The 17,052-nt window shown below is 42.6% G+C and overlaps 1 protein-coding gene across 1 annotated transcript; it reads left to right on the top strand.

Annotated features, from left to right (window-relative positions):
- Nucleotides 1-2,960: 2,960 nt before the first annotated feature.
- LOC128643454 (ubiquitin carboxyl-terminal hydrolase 4-like) lies at nt 2,961-9,904 on the top strand (the record flags this gene model as incomplete). The annotated part of the gene is made up of 3 exons (XM_053696304.1): nt 2,961-3,134; nt 8,991-9,117; nt 9,759-9,904. Coding segments are annotated over exons 1-3 (447 nt in total), but the record flags the coding sequence as incomplete, so codon positions are not given.
- Nucleotides 9,905-17,052: the final 7,148 nt, after the last annotated feature.

Here is a 17,052-nt window from a genome sequence, read left to right as displayed (position 1 = left end):
CTGCTGCTTCAAAAATTGGACAAACAGTTGTGTTAATGTAAAGTTTTAGTCTGAAGTTTATATTTGAAAACGCTCGGTATGTGGATTTTATTTAAAAAATATGAAACTATTATTGATTCTTTTTTTTTAATCCGATTAGTCGATTAATCGAAAAAATAATCTGCTGATTAATCGATTATGAAAATAATAGTTGCAGCCCTATAACACAGATACAGTAACTCACAAAAGTGATTACACCCTTCACATTTTTGTAAATATTTTATTATATCTTTTCATGTGACACTTTGCTACAATGTAAAGTAGTGAGTGTACAGCCTGTATAACAGTGTAAATTTGCTGTCCCCTCAAAATAACTCAGCACACAGCCATTAATGTCTAAACCGTTGGCAACAAAAGTGAGTACACTCCTAAGTGGAAATGTCCAAATTGGGCCCAAAGTGTCAATATTTTGTGTGGCCACCATTATTTTCCAGCACTGCCTCAACGCTTTTGGGCATGGAGTTCACCAGAGCTTCACAGGTTGCCACTGGAGTCCTCTTCCACTCCATGACGACATCACAGAGCTGGTGGATGTTAGAGACCTTGCGCTCCCCCACCATCCGTTTGAGGATGCCCCACAGATGCTCAATAGGGTTTAGGTCTGGACATGCTTGGCCAGTCTATCACCTTTACACTCAGCTTCTTTAGCAATGCAGTGGTCGTCTTGGAGGTGTGTTTGGGGTCGTTATCATGGGAGAATACTGCCCTGCGGCCCAGTCTCTGAAGGGAAGGGATCATGCTCTGCGTCAATATGTCACAGTACATGTTGGCATTCATGATTCCCTCAATAAACTGTAGCTCCCCAGTGCCGGCAGCACTCATGCAGGCCCAGACCATGACACTGCCATGCTTGACTGTAGGCAAGACACACTTGTCTTTGTACTCCTCCCTTGGTTTCTGCAACACACGCTTGACACCATCTGAACCAAATAAGTTTATCTTGGTCTTATCGGACCACAGGATATGGTTCCAGTAATCCATGTCCTTAGTCTGCTTGTCTTCAGCAAACTGTTTGCAGGCTTTCTTGTGCATCATCTTTAGAAGAGGCTTCCTTCTGGGAGGACAGCCATGCAGACCAATTTGATGCAGTGTGCAGCGTATGGTCTGAGCACTGACAGGTTGACCCTCACCTCTTTAACCTCTGCAGCAATGCTGGCAGCACTCATGTCTATTTGCCAATGACAACCTCTGGATATGATGCTGAGCATGTGCACTTAACTTCTTTGGTTGACCATGGAGGGGCCTGTTCTAAGTGGATCCTGTCCTGTGAAACCGCTCTATGGTCTTGCCCACCGTGCTGCAGCTCAGTTCAATATTCTAGGCTCAAAGTGTCCCACTCTAATCAGCTAATTAAGCCATAACACCTGCAAAGGGTTCCTGAGCCTTTAAATGGTCTGGTTCAGTAGGAATCACAATCATGGGAAAGACTGCTGACTTGACAGTTGTGCAGAAAACCATCATTGACATCCTCCATAAGGAGGGAAAGCCTCAAAAGGTAACTGCAAAAGAAGTTGGATGTTCCCAAAGTGCTGTATCAAAGCACATTAATAGAAAGTTATGTGGAAGAAAAAGGTGCACAAGCAGCAGGGATGACCACAGCCTGGAGAGGATTGTCAGGAAAATGCCATTCAAAAGTGTTGGGGACTTTCACAAGGAGTGGACTGAGGCTGTAGTCAGTGCATCAAGAGCCACCACACACAGACGGATCCTGGACATGGGCTTCAAATGTCGTATTTCTCTTGTCAAGCCACTCCTGAACAACAAACGTCAGAAGCCTCTTACCTGGGCTAAAGAAAAATAGACCTGGTCTGTTGCTCAGTGGCCCAAAGTCCTCTTCTGATGAGAGCAAATTTTGCATCTCATTTGGAAACCAAGGACCCAGAGTATGGAGGAAGAATGGAGAGGCACACACTGCAAGATGCTTGAAGTCCTGTGTGAAGTTTCCACAGTCTGTGTTGATTTGGGGAGCCATGTCATCTGCTGGTGTTGGTCCACTGTGCTTCATTAAGTATAGGGTCAATGCAGCCGTCTACCAGGAGATTTTGGAGCACTTCACGCTTCCTTCCGCAGACTAGCTCTATGGGGATCCTGACATCATTTTCCAGCAGGACTTGGCACATGCCCACACTGCCAAAAGCACCAAAACCTGGTTCAATGACCGTGGGATTACTGTGCTTGATTGGCCAGCAAACTTGCCTGACCTGAACCCCATAGAGAATCTATGGGGCATTGCCAAGAGAAAGATGAGACATGAGACCGAACAATGCAGAAGAGCTGAAGGCCGCTATTGAAGCATCCTGGGCTTCCATAACACCTTAGCAGTGCCACAGGCTGATTGCTTCCATGCCACGCCGCATTGAGGCAGTAATTGCTGCAAAAGGGGCCCAAACCAAGTACTGAGTACATACAGTATGCATGCTTATACTTTTCAGTGGTCCGATATTGTTCTGTGTACAGTCTTTGTTTTATTGATTGCATGTAGTAATCTAATTTTCTGAGATTGTGGATTTGGGGTTTTCATGAGCTGTAAGCCATAATCATCACAATTATGACAAATCACGGCTTGAACTATCTTGCTTTGCATGTAATGAGTCTATCTAATATATTAGTTTCACCTTTTAAGCTGCATTAGTGAAATAAATGAACTTTTGCACAATATTCTAATTTTTCGAGTTTCACCTGTGTGTGTATGTATGTGTGTGTATATGGATATATATATATATATATATATATATATATATATATATATATATATATATATATATATATATATATATATATATATAAAATCTGTGTATGGGAGTTATAGAAGGCTTATAGATAAATCAGTAGCCCCAGTTTTGTATAGTTTAGTGCCATTTTATTGGGTAGTAGCCACATAAATATTTTATGATTCAATCAACAAAAAAGTTCTCTCAGAAATGTCTAGTTTTCCTGCTAAAGTCTACACCTCTTCTTTCCTAGATCCAGACACTCAGGTTTTAAAGGAACACCTTATTGATGAGCTGGACTATGTTCTGGTGCCCACAGAAGCCTGGGACAAGCTGATGAGCTGGTATGGGAGCGTGGAAGGTCAGAATCCCATACTTAGAAAGGTGTGTGTTATTCATTTTACATTGCAACACAAAAGAAAATCAAGATGTTCATTTTAAATACTTTTTCTTTCTAATGACACGGTGAGTCCACGGATTATCTCGAATTTCTATTGGGAATATCACTCCTGACCAGCAGGAGGAGGCAAAGATCACCACAGCAAAGCTGTTAAATATCACCTCCCTTCCCTCCAACCCCAGTCATTTTCTTTGCCTATGTTAAAAGCAAGGAGGTGGTAAAGTTTAGGTGTCTGAAAGAAGATTTTTTTATCAAGATTTTATTTTACAGCAGAACAAGTTTGTTTTGCTCCTTCCTGGGGTTTAGTCGTAGCCCATGTCAGTCTCTTCAGTAGAGCAGTGGTGGCTTTTAAGCAATTGGGAACTTGTGGGGTATAATACTCACTGTCCCTCCCAAATAGTTTTGCTGTCCTAACCGGAAAGCCTGAGTAAGATTATTCAGTGTCTCTTTTTTTCCACAGGTCCATGTGAGGGAGAATGCCTCTCAAACCTAGTGAGCTGCCCTGTTGCCAGGCAGATTTACATTAACGTAAGTGCTGAATTAAATTTTCTAACAAGGGAAGAAAAAGTTTGGTACTTTAACAGTTAACTCTGTTGGGACATTAAATACATTAATCCTATTATAGGTTGACAGGATAATGTGAGGCAGTTTGTGCAGGCACTGGGGATGAGAGGACTCTTTATTTGATATGGCTCAGTTAGTCTTTTTTCTCTTGTGTGTTCCGGTCAGGGGTATAACAACTGGGAAGTATGTTATACTTTTGGTTTCTCTCGGCGGCTTTACTTTCTCGTAATGCCGGCCGTGAAGTGTCAGCTGGGTACGCCCAAGATGGGCAGAGATTTTCTGAAGCGACAAAGGAGTTTTTACGCGCTTTTTCTTCATCACTTTCTGAGGGCCGGAAGGGTGACGTACTTTAATTGCTGCTCTGCATTCTCAGAAGTCCGGGAGAACGATCGCTTGATAGCCGGTGGGAGCCACTCTGGTTTGAGTCCGGATCTTTAACTTCTATTGACTCTGGTTACCAGCAGGACAGGTAGGCACCTCAGCAGGGCTTGCTGAGGTGTAGAGGCTGTCTGGATTTCTCTAGAGCCGCTGCTCTGCTATTAGAAAATAAAGTTACTTTTAACATTTAAAGGAACAGTAACTTTTTTTGACATAAATTTCAAGTTTAAATAAAGCATTTTATTTTTTGTTCATTTGAGTAAAGATGGACCAAGAGGCCCTGCAAAATGTTACTTGTACTTTGTGCTTTGATGCTAATGTGGAACCACCAATCCCTTTTTGTTCATGTATTGAGAGAACATTGCATTACAGGGATAGACTTTTTGAGTCTGAGCCAACATTGTCTGGGGCGGATGCTGTTCAGTGGTCTCCTGTTCAGTGGTCTCCTGTTCAGTGGTCTCCTGTTATGCCGCAGATTTCTCCTCAAGTGTCCCAAACTTTATAGTCTACACATGCAGTGCCCTGCGTTTCCTCACACTCCAGTTGGAGTTACCTTGCAAGACATTGCTACCTACATATCCTTGGCCCTAACTGATGCGCTGTCTGCTTTTCCCATGCTGCAGGGAAAGCGCAAGAGGAAATGTAAAGAATCGGTGAGTAAGGTTTCTGATAAAGTTGTGGCTATGTCGAATGTTCCCTCCCAGAAGACTGAGGAGGGAAGATACTTCGATAGGATCTGAGGGTGAAATCTCAGATTCAGACAGTGTAATTCCTTCTTCTGATACTGAAGTTGTATCCTTCAGGATTAAGGTAGAGCACCTCCGGTTGTTACTTTAAAGAGGTTTTGGCCACTTTGGACGACTCCAACATGACTGTTGTAGTCAACCCTAAGAAGTCTAGTAAGTTAAACAAATACTTTGATGTTCCTTCCATGGTGGAGGTTTTTTCCGGTACCAGACCGGGCTACAGAGATTATTGCTCGGGAATGGGAGAGACCTGGTATCCCTTTTTCTCCATCCCCAATTTTTAAGAAGATGTTTCCAATTGCTGTCTCTATCAAGGAGTCTTGGCAGACAGGCCCCAAGGAGGAAGGGGCAATTTCCCCTTTGGCTAAGAGAACCACTATTCCCATAGAGGATAGCTGTTCCTTTAAGGACCCTATGGATAAGAAGTTGGAAGGGTTACTTAAAAAGATGTATGTACATCAGGGTTTACAATGGCAACCTGCGGTGTATTGCTACCGTCACCAGTGCGGCGTCATGCGTTTCTGATTCTATTCAGATAGATACTCCCTTTGAGAAGATCCAGGATAGGATCAAGGTTCATAAGTTGGGCAATTCCTTTATTACGGATGCTTCCCTACAAGTTAAGTTGGGAGCAAAGATTTCTGGTTTTGCAGTACTGGCCCGCAGAGCCTTATAGTTAAAATCATGGTCTGCGGATGTGTCGTCTAAGCTTTTGGCGATTCCCTACAAGGGTAAGACCTTGTTTGGGCCATGCTTGGCTGAAATTATTTCAGACATTACGGGAGGTAAGGGTCATTTCCTCCCTCAGGATAAGAGGAATAAGCAGAAGGGACGTCAGAGTAATTTTTAGTTCCTTTTGAAACTTCAAGGGTAAATCTTCCTCTCCCTCTGCCAAGCAGGAGCAGTGCAAGCCTTCCTGGAGGCCCAACCAGTCTTGGAACAAGGGGAAGCAATCTAAGAAGCCTGTTAGTTACTCAAAGTCAGCATGAAGAGTCTGCCCCCGATCCGGGACCGGATCTTGGGGGGGGGCAGACTTTATTTCTTCGCTCAAGCCTGGGTTTGGGATGTTCCGGATCCCTGGGCGATGGACATAGTATCCGATGGATACAAACTAGAGTTCAAGACCTTTAAGAGAAAAGTGGATGGCTGCTGAGCAACAGTAAAAAAGTTTATTTATTCCAATAAAAAATGTACATATTAGTGAACAAAGTCACAACTAACAAAGGAAGGGAACAGCGATCTTACATGTTTCACGCACACTTGCGCTTAATCATAGATGCTGGACCTTTCCTCCCAGGGGCAGATTTCTGCTTTCAAGATTCTGTATACCAGATAAAGAGAGGCGTCTTACACTGTGTCTGGGACCTTTCTGACCTGGGAGTTATAGTTCCTGTTCCAATACAGGAACAAGGTCAGGGATTTTACTCCAATCTGTTTGTGGTTCCCAAAAAAGAGGGAACTTTCAGACCTATTTTAGACCTCAAAAGTCTCTAAACAAGTTCCTCAAAATACCGTCCTTCAAGATGGAAACTATTTGTTCCATTCTTCCCTTGGTTCAAGAGTGTCAATTCATGACAACAGTAGATTTAAAGGATGCGTACCTGCATGTTTCCATACACAGGGATCATAACAAGTTTCTGAGGTTTGCATTTCTAGACAAACACTTGTAGTTTGTGGCTCTTACATTCGGCCTTGCCACAGCTCCCAGAATTTTTTCAAAGGTCCTGGGATCTCTGTTGGTGGTGCTCCGGTTGCGGGGTATTGCAGTGGCGCCTTATCTGGATGACATTCTGGTTCAGGCGCCATTCTTTCAACAAGCGAACTCCCACATGGTGATGTTATCTGCGTTCTCACGGATGGAAGGGGAACTTGGGAAAGAGTTCCTTGGTTTCAGCTACAAGGGTAGTATTCTTGGGAACCATAATAGTCATCAATGAAAATATTTCTGACAGAGGTCAGAAAGACAAAGATGTTCGACTCTTGTCTTGGCCTTCAGTCCTCTCCTCGGCTATCAGTGGCCCAATGTATGGATGTAATTGGTCTGATGGTAGATGCCATGAACATCATTCCATTTGCCCAGTTCCATCTCAGACCTCTGCAGTTATGCATGCTCAAACAATGGAACTGGGATTATGCGGATCTGTCTCTGCGTTTTACATCTGGATCAGGCGACAAGAGATTCTCTTCCTTGGTAGTTATCTCAGGATCATCTCTCCCAGGGAACCTGCTTCCCCAGATCTTCTTGGGTGATTGTAACTACGGATGCCAACCTTTTGGGATGGGAAGCAGTCTGGGGCTCGCTAAAGGCTCAGGAGATATGGACTTGAGAGGAGGAACTTCATCCGGAGGTGTTTTCCAACTAGATTCTCAAATGGGGACAGTCGGAGCTGGATCTCATGGCATCTCGACAGAATGCCAAGCTCCCGAGGTACGGGTCGAGGTCAAGGGAACCTCAGGCTGTACTGATAGATGCTCTGGCGGTTCCTTGGAACTTCAGTCTAGCATACCTATTTCCTCTGTTCGCTCTCCTTCCACGGGTCATTGATTGAATCAAACATGAGAGGGTGTCGGTGATCCTCATTGCACCGGCGTGGCCTCGCAGGATCTGGTATGCAGACCTAGTGGAGATATCATCTCTTCCACATTGGAGACTTCCACTGAGGAAGGACCTTCTACTTCAAGGGCCCTTCCTTCATCCAAATCTCGTTTCCCTGAAGCTGACTGCTTGGAGATTGAACGCCTAACTTTATCTAAGCGTAGTTTTTCTGAGTCGGTCATTGAGACCATGATTCAGGCTCGTAAGCCTGTTACCAGAAAGATTTACTATAAGATATGGCGTAAATATCTCTATTGGTGTGAATCCAGAGGCTACTCTTGGAGTAGAGTTCAGATTCCTAGAATTTTGTCTTTTCTCCAGGAGGATCTGGAGAAGGGAATATCTGCTAGTACCGTGAAGGGTCAAATTTCTGCCTTATCTATATTGTTGCATAAACGTCTGACGTGCCAGATGTGCAATCCTTCTGTCAGGCCTTGGTCAGAATCAGGCCTGTGTTCAAACCTGTTACTCCTCCCTGGAGTCTTAACCTTGTTCTTCAACAGGCTCCGTTTGAGCCTATGCATTCCTTAGATATTAAGATGTTATCTTGGAAAGTTTTGTTTCTTGTTCATAGTCTCAGAGCTCTCAGCGTTGCAGTGTGAATCCCCTTACCTTATTTTTCATTCCGATAAGGTAGTTCTGCGTACTAAGTTAGGTTTCCTCCCTAAAGTGGTTTCGGATAGAAACATTAATCAAGAAATCGTTGTTCCTTCTTTGTGTCCTAACCCTTCGTCTGCTGCACAACCTAGATGTGGTGCGTGCATTGAAGTACTATTTACAGGCGACTAAGGCTTTTCGCCAGTTTTCTGCTTTGTTGTTTTCTCTGGTAAACGCAAGGGTCAGAAAGCTATGGCTTCTTCTCTTTCTTAGTGGCTGAAGAGTATAATTTGTTTGGCCTATGAAACTGCTGGACAGCAGCCTCCTGAGAGAGTTACGGCTCATTCCACGAGGGCTGTTTCCTCTTCCTCGGCATTCAAAAATGAAGCTTCTGTGGAACAGATTTGCAAGGCTGCAACTTGGTCCACTCTTCACACTTTATCAAAATTCTATAAATTTGATACTTTTGCTTCAGCTGAGGCTTCTTTTGGGAGAAAGGTTCTTCAAGCAGTGGTGCCTTCTGTTTAGGTTCTCTGTCTTGTCCCTCCCTTATCTGTGTCCTCTAGCTTGGGTATTGATTCCCAATAGTAATTAGATGATCCGTGGACTCATCGTGTCATTAGAAAACTAAATTTATCCTTACCTGATAAATTTTATTTCTTTCTCGACACGATGAGTCCACGGCCTGCCCTGTTTTCTTTAGACAGATTTTTGTGTTGTAAACCTCTGCGCCCTGTGTTACTTCCTTTCTCTCTTTTGCCTTTGGTCGAATGACTGGGGGATTGTGGGTAGGGAAGTGGTATTTAACAGCTTTGCTGTGGTGCTTTTTGCCTCCTCCTGCTGGCCAGGAGTGATATTCCCAATAGTAATTAGAGATGATCCGTGGACTCACTGTGTCAAGAAAGAGAGAAATTTATCAGGTAAGCATAAATTTCATTGTTTTTTTTTTGTCTTTGCAGGTGGTGGAACATGGACTGTTTGTCAAGCATTGTAAGGTAGAGGTATACCTTATTGAGCTGAAGCTGTGCGAAGACAGCGACCCTGAAAATGTGATAACAAGACACTTCAGCAAAGCAGATACCATAGGTGAGGGGTAGAGGCTGATTTGTTAAAACATATGCGTTGTAGGTAGTCACAAAATACTAGACTGAAATATAGTCTTCCCTGCTGTTATCACACAACCATTATACACACACATGATAGAGATATATAGCTATAGATCGTGAGAGAATATTTATATATATATATATATATATATATATATATTCATATTTTTCATAACTTACCGTGTCTTTCATTTCTTAAAAGGAGTTAGACTGTAGGTAAATTCCTGCTCAGGAGCCATAGGCATTGCAACCTTAGCAGAGCGTTGAGCCATTTAGGAGTGACAGTCTCACATAGGCACTGAACACCAGAAGTTTACTGCTTAGAAGCAGCAATGTTTGCATCTCCCAAGTGGGACGTTGCCTGTGTTTTTCCACCTTTTTACTAGTGACTAATGCAAAAATGGCATGTTCTAATAAATTAAATGATGTAATGTTTGCATCAGAATGTCTTAAATGTATTAGTGTTTTTGCTTAAGTTTATAGTTTACCAAGAAATAGTCAAGCACCCTGCTGATCATGATGTGACACAATGTTATGCTGTTCCTTTTGTATTTCTGAAAAGCCTATAAATATCAGATTGGGTTCTTCCTTCTTAGCATTTTTTTTCTTCTGCTTTTTCAGAAACGATAGAAAAGGAGATGCGCACCCTCTTTAATATTCCTGCGGAGAAGGAGACCAGGTTATGGAACAGATACATGACAAACACATACGAGCAGCTCACCAAAATGGATAACACTGTACAAGATGCTGGACTGTATCAGGGCCAGGTATAACTGTGTTTACATCTAGTTTGAGTTTATTACGCTGTCTTAAGTTACAATCTTTTACCCTATTTACTTTACTGCCGTTAGGACGTTCCATTCCGTCTGCGCTGGGCTTTAGCGTCATTAGAACGGCATGGAACATACTAGCTGTTTGGCTGTACTGAAACCAAAGGCGCTTCCTGAATGGGATCGCGGCCTGGAGGGCATCATAGACACTCCACCCCCCAGACACAATCCCATCATTGAAATCATGCGATTTCAATTTGTTTGCATCTGAACTTTGTTCCAATATAGACAAATTACTCCTGTCAAGAAAGGGTTAATATAAGATTTGAGGAATGGATAGAGCTGCTATCTATGTTTAGATGCTGTTAAATGGATAGTTAAGGTCAGTTATACATGAGCTCACACTGTTTTAACATTTCTTTAAAAAAGACTTACTTTTACTGGCCTTTAAAAACAAATGACTTTTCTTCTGTTATGTGTGATCAGTCCACGGGTCATCATTACTTCTGGGATATAACTCCTCCCCAACAGGAAATGCAAGAGGATTCACCCAGCAGAGCTGCATATAGCTCCTCCCCTCTACGTCAGTCCCAGTCATTCTCTTGCACCCAACGACTAGATAGGATGTGTGAGAGGACTATGGTGATTATACTTAGTTTTTATGACTTCAATCAAAAGTTTGTTATTTTACAATAGCACCGGAGCGTGTTATTACTTCTCTGGCAGAGTTTGAGGAAGAATCTACCAGAGTTTTTTACTATGATTTTAACCGGAGTAGTTAAGATCATATTGCTGTTCTCAGCCATCTGAGGGAGGTAAAAGCTTCAGATCAGGGGACAGCGGGCAGATGAATCTGCATTGAGGTATGTAGCAGTTTTTATTTTCTGAATGGAATTGATGAGAAAATCCTGCCATACCGTTATAATGACATGTATGTATACACTTCAGTATTCTGGGGATGGTATTTCACCGGAACTACTCTGTTAAAAGTCACTAATCCTTTTAATAAGTATTTATCATGTTAAACGTTTTTGCTGGAATGTAGAATCGTTTACATTTCTGAGGTACTGAGTGAATAAATATTTGGGCATTATTTTCCACTTGGCAGTTGTTTGGTTTTAATTGTGACAGTTTCGTTTCTCTTCACTGCTGTGTATGAGGGAGGGCCCGTTTTTGGCGCTCTTTGCTACGCATCAAAAAATTCCAGTCAGTTACTCTTATATTTCCTGCATGATCCGGTTCATCTCTGACAGATCTCAGGGGTCTTCAAACTTCTTTGGAGGGAGGTAGATTCTCTCAGCAGAGCTGTGAGAATTTTATATTGACTGTGAATAAAAACGTTGCTCTATAATTTTTATGTCAAATTTAATTATTGTTATTTTACTAATGGGAACAAACCTTTGCTAAAAGTTGTGTTGTTTTAAAGTTTGATGCTATAACTGTTTTTCAGTTCATTGTTTCAACTGTCATTTAATCGTTTAGTACCTCTTTGAGGCACAGTACGTTTTTGCTAAAAAAGATTATAACCAAGTTGCAAGTTTATTGCTAGTGTGTTAAACATGTCTGACTCAGAGGAAGATATCTGTGTCATTTGTTCCAATGCCAAGGTGGAGCCCAATAGAAATTTATGTACTAACTGTATTGATGCTACTTTAAATAAAAGTCAATCTGTACAATTTGAACAAATTTCACCAAACAGCGAGGGGAGAGTTATGCCGACTAACTCGCCTCACGCGGCAGTACCTGCATCTCCCGCCCGGGAGGTGCGTGATATTATGGCGCCTAATACATCTGGGCGGCCATTACAGATAACATTACAAGATATGGCTACTGTTATGACTGAAGTTTTGTCTAAATTACCAGAACTAAGAGGCAAGCGTGATCACTCTGGGGTGAGAACAGAGTGCGCTGACAATACTAGGGCCATGTCTGATACTGCGTCACAGCTTGCAGAGCATGAGGACGGAGAGCTTCATTCTGTAGGTGACGGTTCTGATCCAAACAGATTGGATTCAGATATTTCAAATTTTAAATTTAAATTGGAGAACCTCCGTGTATTACTAGGGGAGGTCTTAGCAGCTCTCAATGATTGTAACACCGTTGCAATACCAGAGAAACTGTGTAGGTTGGATAAATACTTTGCGGTACCGGCGAGTACTGACGTTTTTCCTATACCTAAGAGACTAACTGAAATTGTTACTAAGGAGTGGGATAGACCCGGTGTGCCGTTCTCACCCCCTCCAATATTTAGAAAGATGTTTCCAATAGACACCACCACTCGGGACTTATGGCAAACGGTCCCTAAGGTGGAGGGAGCAGTTTCTACTTTAGCTAAGCGTACCACTATCCCGGTGGAGGATAGCTGTGCTTTTTCAGATCCAATGGATAAAAAATTAGAGGGTTACCTTAAGAAAATGTTTGTTCAACAAGGTTTTATATTGCAACCCCTTGCATGTATCGCGCCGATTACGGCTGCGGCAGCATTTTGGATTGAGTCTCTGGAAGAGAACCTTAGTTCATCTACGCTAGACGACATTACGGACAGGCTTAGAGTCCTTAAACTAGCTAATTCATTCATTTCGGAGGCCGTAGTACATTTAACCAAACTTACGGCTAAGAACTCTGGATTCGCCATACAGGCACGTAGGGCGCTGTGGCTAAAATCCTGGTCAGCTGATGTTACTTCTAAGTCCAAATTACTTAATATACCTTTCAAGGGGCAGTCTTTATTTGGGCCCGGTTTGAAAGAAATTATCGCTGACATTACAGGAGGTAAGGGCCACGCCCTACCTCAAGACAAAGCCAAAGCTAAGGCTAGACAGTCTAATTTTCGTCCCTTTCGGAATTTCAAAACAGGAGCAGCATCAACCTCCACTGCACCAAAACAGGAGGGAGCTGTTGCTCGTTACAGGCAAGGCTGGAAGCCTAACCAGTCCTGGAACAAGAGCAAGCAGGCCAGGAAACCTGCTGCTGCCCCAAAGACAGCATGAACCGAGAGCCCCCGATCCGGGACCGGATCTAGTGGGGGGCAGACTTTCTCTCTTCGCCCAGGCCTGGGCAAGAGATGTTCAGGATCCCTGGGCGCTAGAGATCATATCTCAGGGATACCTTCTAGACTTCAAATTATCTCCCCCAAGAGGGAGATTTCATCTGTCAAGATTGTCAACAAACCAGATAAAGAAAGAAGCGTTTCTACGCTGTGTACAAGATCTGTTATTAATGGGAGTGATCCATCCGGTTCCGCGGTCGGAACAAGGACAAGGGTTCTACTCAAACCTGTTTGTGGTTCCCAAAAAAGAGGGAACTTTCAGGCCAATCTTAGATTTAAAGATTCTAAACAAATTCCTAAGAGTTCCATCGTTCAAAATGGAAACTATTCGGACAATCTTACCCATGATCCAAAAGGGTCAGTACATGACCACAGTGGATTTAAAAGATGCTTACCTTCACATACCGATTCACAAAGATCATCACCGGTATCTAAGGTTTGCCTTCTTAGACAGGCACTACCAGTTTGTAGCTCTCCCATTCGGATTGGCTACGGCTCCAAGAATCTTCACAAAGGTTCTGGGTGCCCTTCTGGCGGTACTAAGACCGCGAGGGATTTCGGTAGCTCCGTACCTAGACGACATTCTAATACAAGCTTCAAGCTTTCAAACTGCCAAGTCTCATACAGAGTTAGTTCTGGCATTTCTAAGGTCGCATGGATGGAAAGTAAACGAAAAGAAGAGTTCTCTTTTTCCTCTCACAAGGGTTCCATTCTTGGGGACTCTTATAGATTCTGTAGAAATGAAGATTTACCTGACAGAAGACAGGTTAACAAAGCTTCAAAATGCATGCCGTGTCCTTCATTCCATTCAACACCCGTCAGTAGCTCAATGCATGGAGGTGATCGGCTTAATGGTAGCGGCAATGGACATAGTACCTTTTGCACGCCTACACCTCAGACCGCTGCAATTGTGCATGCTAAGTCAATGGAATGGGGATTACTCAGATTTGTCCCCTACTCTGAATCTGAATCAAGAGACCAGAAATTCTCTTCTATGGTGGCTTTATCGGCCACACCTGTCCAGTGGGATGCCATTCAGCAGGCCAGACTGGACAATTGTAACAACAGACGCCAGCCTACTAGGTTGGGGCGCTGTCTGGAATTCTCTGAAGGCTCAGGGACTATGGAATCAGGAGGAGAGTCTCCTTCCAATAAACATCCTGGAATTGAGAGCAGTTCTCAATGCCCTTCTGGCTTGGCCCCAATTAACAACTCGGGGGTTCATCAGGTTTCAGTCGGACAACATCACGACTGTAGCTTACATCAACCATCAGGGAGGGACAAGAAGCTCCCTAGCAATGATGGAAGTATCAAAGATAATTCGCTGGGCAGAGTCTCACTCTTGCCACCTGTCAGCAATCCACATCCCGGGAGTGGAGAACTGGGAGGCGGATTTCTTGAGTCGCCAGACTTTTCATCCGGGGGAGTGGGAACTTCATCCGGAGGTCTTTGCCCAAATACTTCGACGTTGGGGCAAACCAGAGATAGATCTCATGGCGTCTCGCCAGAACGCCAAACTTCCTCACTACGGGTCCAGATCCAGGGATCCGGGAGCGGTTCTGATAGATGCTTTGACAGCACCTTGGAACTTCGGGATGGCTTATGTGTTTCCACCCTTCCCGCTGCTTCCTCGATTGATTGCCAAAATCAAACAGGAGAGAGCATCAGTGATTCTAATAGCGCCTGCATGGCCACGCAGGACTTGGTATGCAGATCTAGTGGACATGTCATCCTGTCCGCCTTGGTCTCTACCTCTAAGACAGGACCTTCTGATACAGGGTCCATTCAAACATCAAAATCTAACTTCTCTGAAGCTGACTGCTTGGAAATTGAACGCTTGATTTTATCAAAACGTGGTTTTTCTGAGTCGGTTATTGATACCCTGATACAGGCTAGGAAGCCTGTCACCAGAAGGATTTACCATAAAATATGGCGTAAATACCTATACTGGTGCGAATCCAAAGGTTACTCCTGGAGTAAGGTTAGGATCGCTAGGATATTGTCTTTTCTACAAGAAGGTTTAGAAAAGGGTTTATCAGCTAGTTCATTAAAGGGACAGATTTCAGCTCTGTCCATCTTGTTACACAGGCGTCTGTCAGAAAATCCAGACGTCCAGGCCTTTTGTCAGGCTTTAGTTAGAATCAAGCCTGTGTTTAAAGCTGTTGCTCCGCCATGGAGTTTAAACTTAGTTCTTAACGTTTTACAGGGTGTTCCGTTTGAACCCCTTCATTCCATTGATATAAAATTGTTATCTTGGAAAGTTCTGTTTTTAATGGCTATTTCCTCGGCTCGAAGAGTCTCTGAGTTATCAGCCTTACATTGTGATTCTCCTTATCTGATTTTTCACTCAGACAAGGTAGTTCTGCGTACTAAACCTGGGTTCTTACCTAAGGTAGTCACTAACAGGAATATCAATCAAGAGATTGTTGTTCCATCCTTGTGTCCAAATCCTTCTTCAAAGAAGGAACGTCTTCTACACAATCTGGATGTAGTTCGTGCCCTCAAGTTCTACTTGCAGGCAACTAAAGATTTTCGCCAAACTTCTTCCCTGTTTGTCGTTTATTCTGGACAGAGGAGAGGTCAAAAAGCTTCTGCTACCTCTCTCTCCTTTTGGCTTCGTAGCATAATACGTTTAGCCTATGAGACTGCTGGACAGCAGCCTCCTGAAAGAATTACAGCTCACTCCACTAGAGCTGTGGCTTCCACTTGGGCCTTTAAGAATGAGGCCTCTGTTGAACAGATTTGCAAGGCTGCAACTTGGTCTTCGCTTCATACTTTTTCCAAATTTTACAAATTTGACACTTTTGCTTCTTCGGAGGCTATTTTTGGGAGAAAGGTTCTTCAGGCAGTGGTTCCTTCTGTATAATGAGTATTGGTGTGTTGGGTTAATAAACTATGCGCTGTGGGGGTAAAAGCTAGGGAGTCTCGAAGAAGTAATCTCACAAACTTCAAAGTGGGGGTAAAATCTGGATTGGATGAGACTCTTAAGCGCTTGTGCTTAATTACCCAATAAGGAAAGATAGTCTTACTATGTAGTTGGATTCAATGAGATCTATTTATTTTTAGAATTATAAATACATACAATAAAATTTAAAACAATAGAAATTGATTCTTAAAACAAATCTAACTGGTTGGCCAACCATACAGTGTGAATACAATGTTATAATATGTTTTCCAATCCCTGTTACTTAGTGTGTTATACAAACATATCTGTATATTTGAATTTTTGAATTTTGGTTTAATTGCAGATATTTTTTATGGATTTGATATAGTGGACTTGTGAAGAAGTATGGTATCCACAAAGAATATTCGCAATATTAATTCTTAATTACCATATTTACCATATTCGTTTGTTTAAAGCTGAACATACATAATTAAAATAGCGTCAATGGTATCAACAATATAATTAAAATAGCGTCAATGGTATCAACAATAGTAACAAATAATAAAAGTGAAACAAAAATAAAGTGATACAGTAAAAATCGTATAAGTTATGAAAGATAAAGTCTTTCTGCCGTGATCGTTAGAGTAATTGTTAATTGCTTTTTGTTAAAAGCGCTGTTGTTAAGTCCTCCGTGGGGATAGTATGTGCGGGCGTGCTGCAACACGTTTTTATCTAATTGCTATATATATTGCGATTATAAGTCACTGTTAAGTAGTTTTGGTTATCTGTCCTTCACATTAACTTCCTTAGTTGGTGTAGGTATAATAAATCTTACCCGTTGTTTCTTTTGGGATACTTTGTTTCTGGTCTAGTTTCTTTTTGTACCCAATTCAATCTTTACTGTGATGAATGTGGATCGGAAGCCGGGATAGCCGCTGCCGGTGTTGTAGTGGTTTCAGTATGTCGAGTTGGTTTGTCTCTGCGATTACACACACTTGAAGAAGTAGATGCTGGGGTATTGTGGTAGTGTGCTTTAACCGTTAATCCTTTTGTCAGATGGCTGGGCTTTTTGCCTGGTTCAGGTTTTCAAAACCTCTTGAATTGTTGCGAATGTGTTCTGTTTAGATCCGTACTCTATTTGTTTCAGAGTATCCGATCTGCAGGTGTCCACAGGTTTCTTTAGGCCCAATTATTAGGTAAGGTATTTCAGTT

The sequence above is a fragment of the Bombina bombina genome, unplaced genomic scaffold, assembly GCF_027579735.1.
Source record: "Bombina bombina isolate aBomBom1 unplaced genomic scaffold, aBomBom1.pri scaffold_2039, whole genome shotgun sequence".
Taxonomy (NCBI): Eukaryota; Metazoa; Chordata; class Amphibia; order Anura; family Bombinatoridae; genus Bombina; species Bombina bombina.
This window is presented reverse-complemented; position numbering and strand designations above follow the sequence as displayed.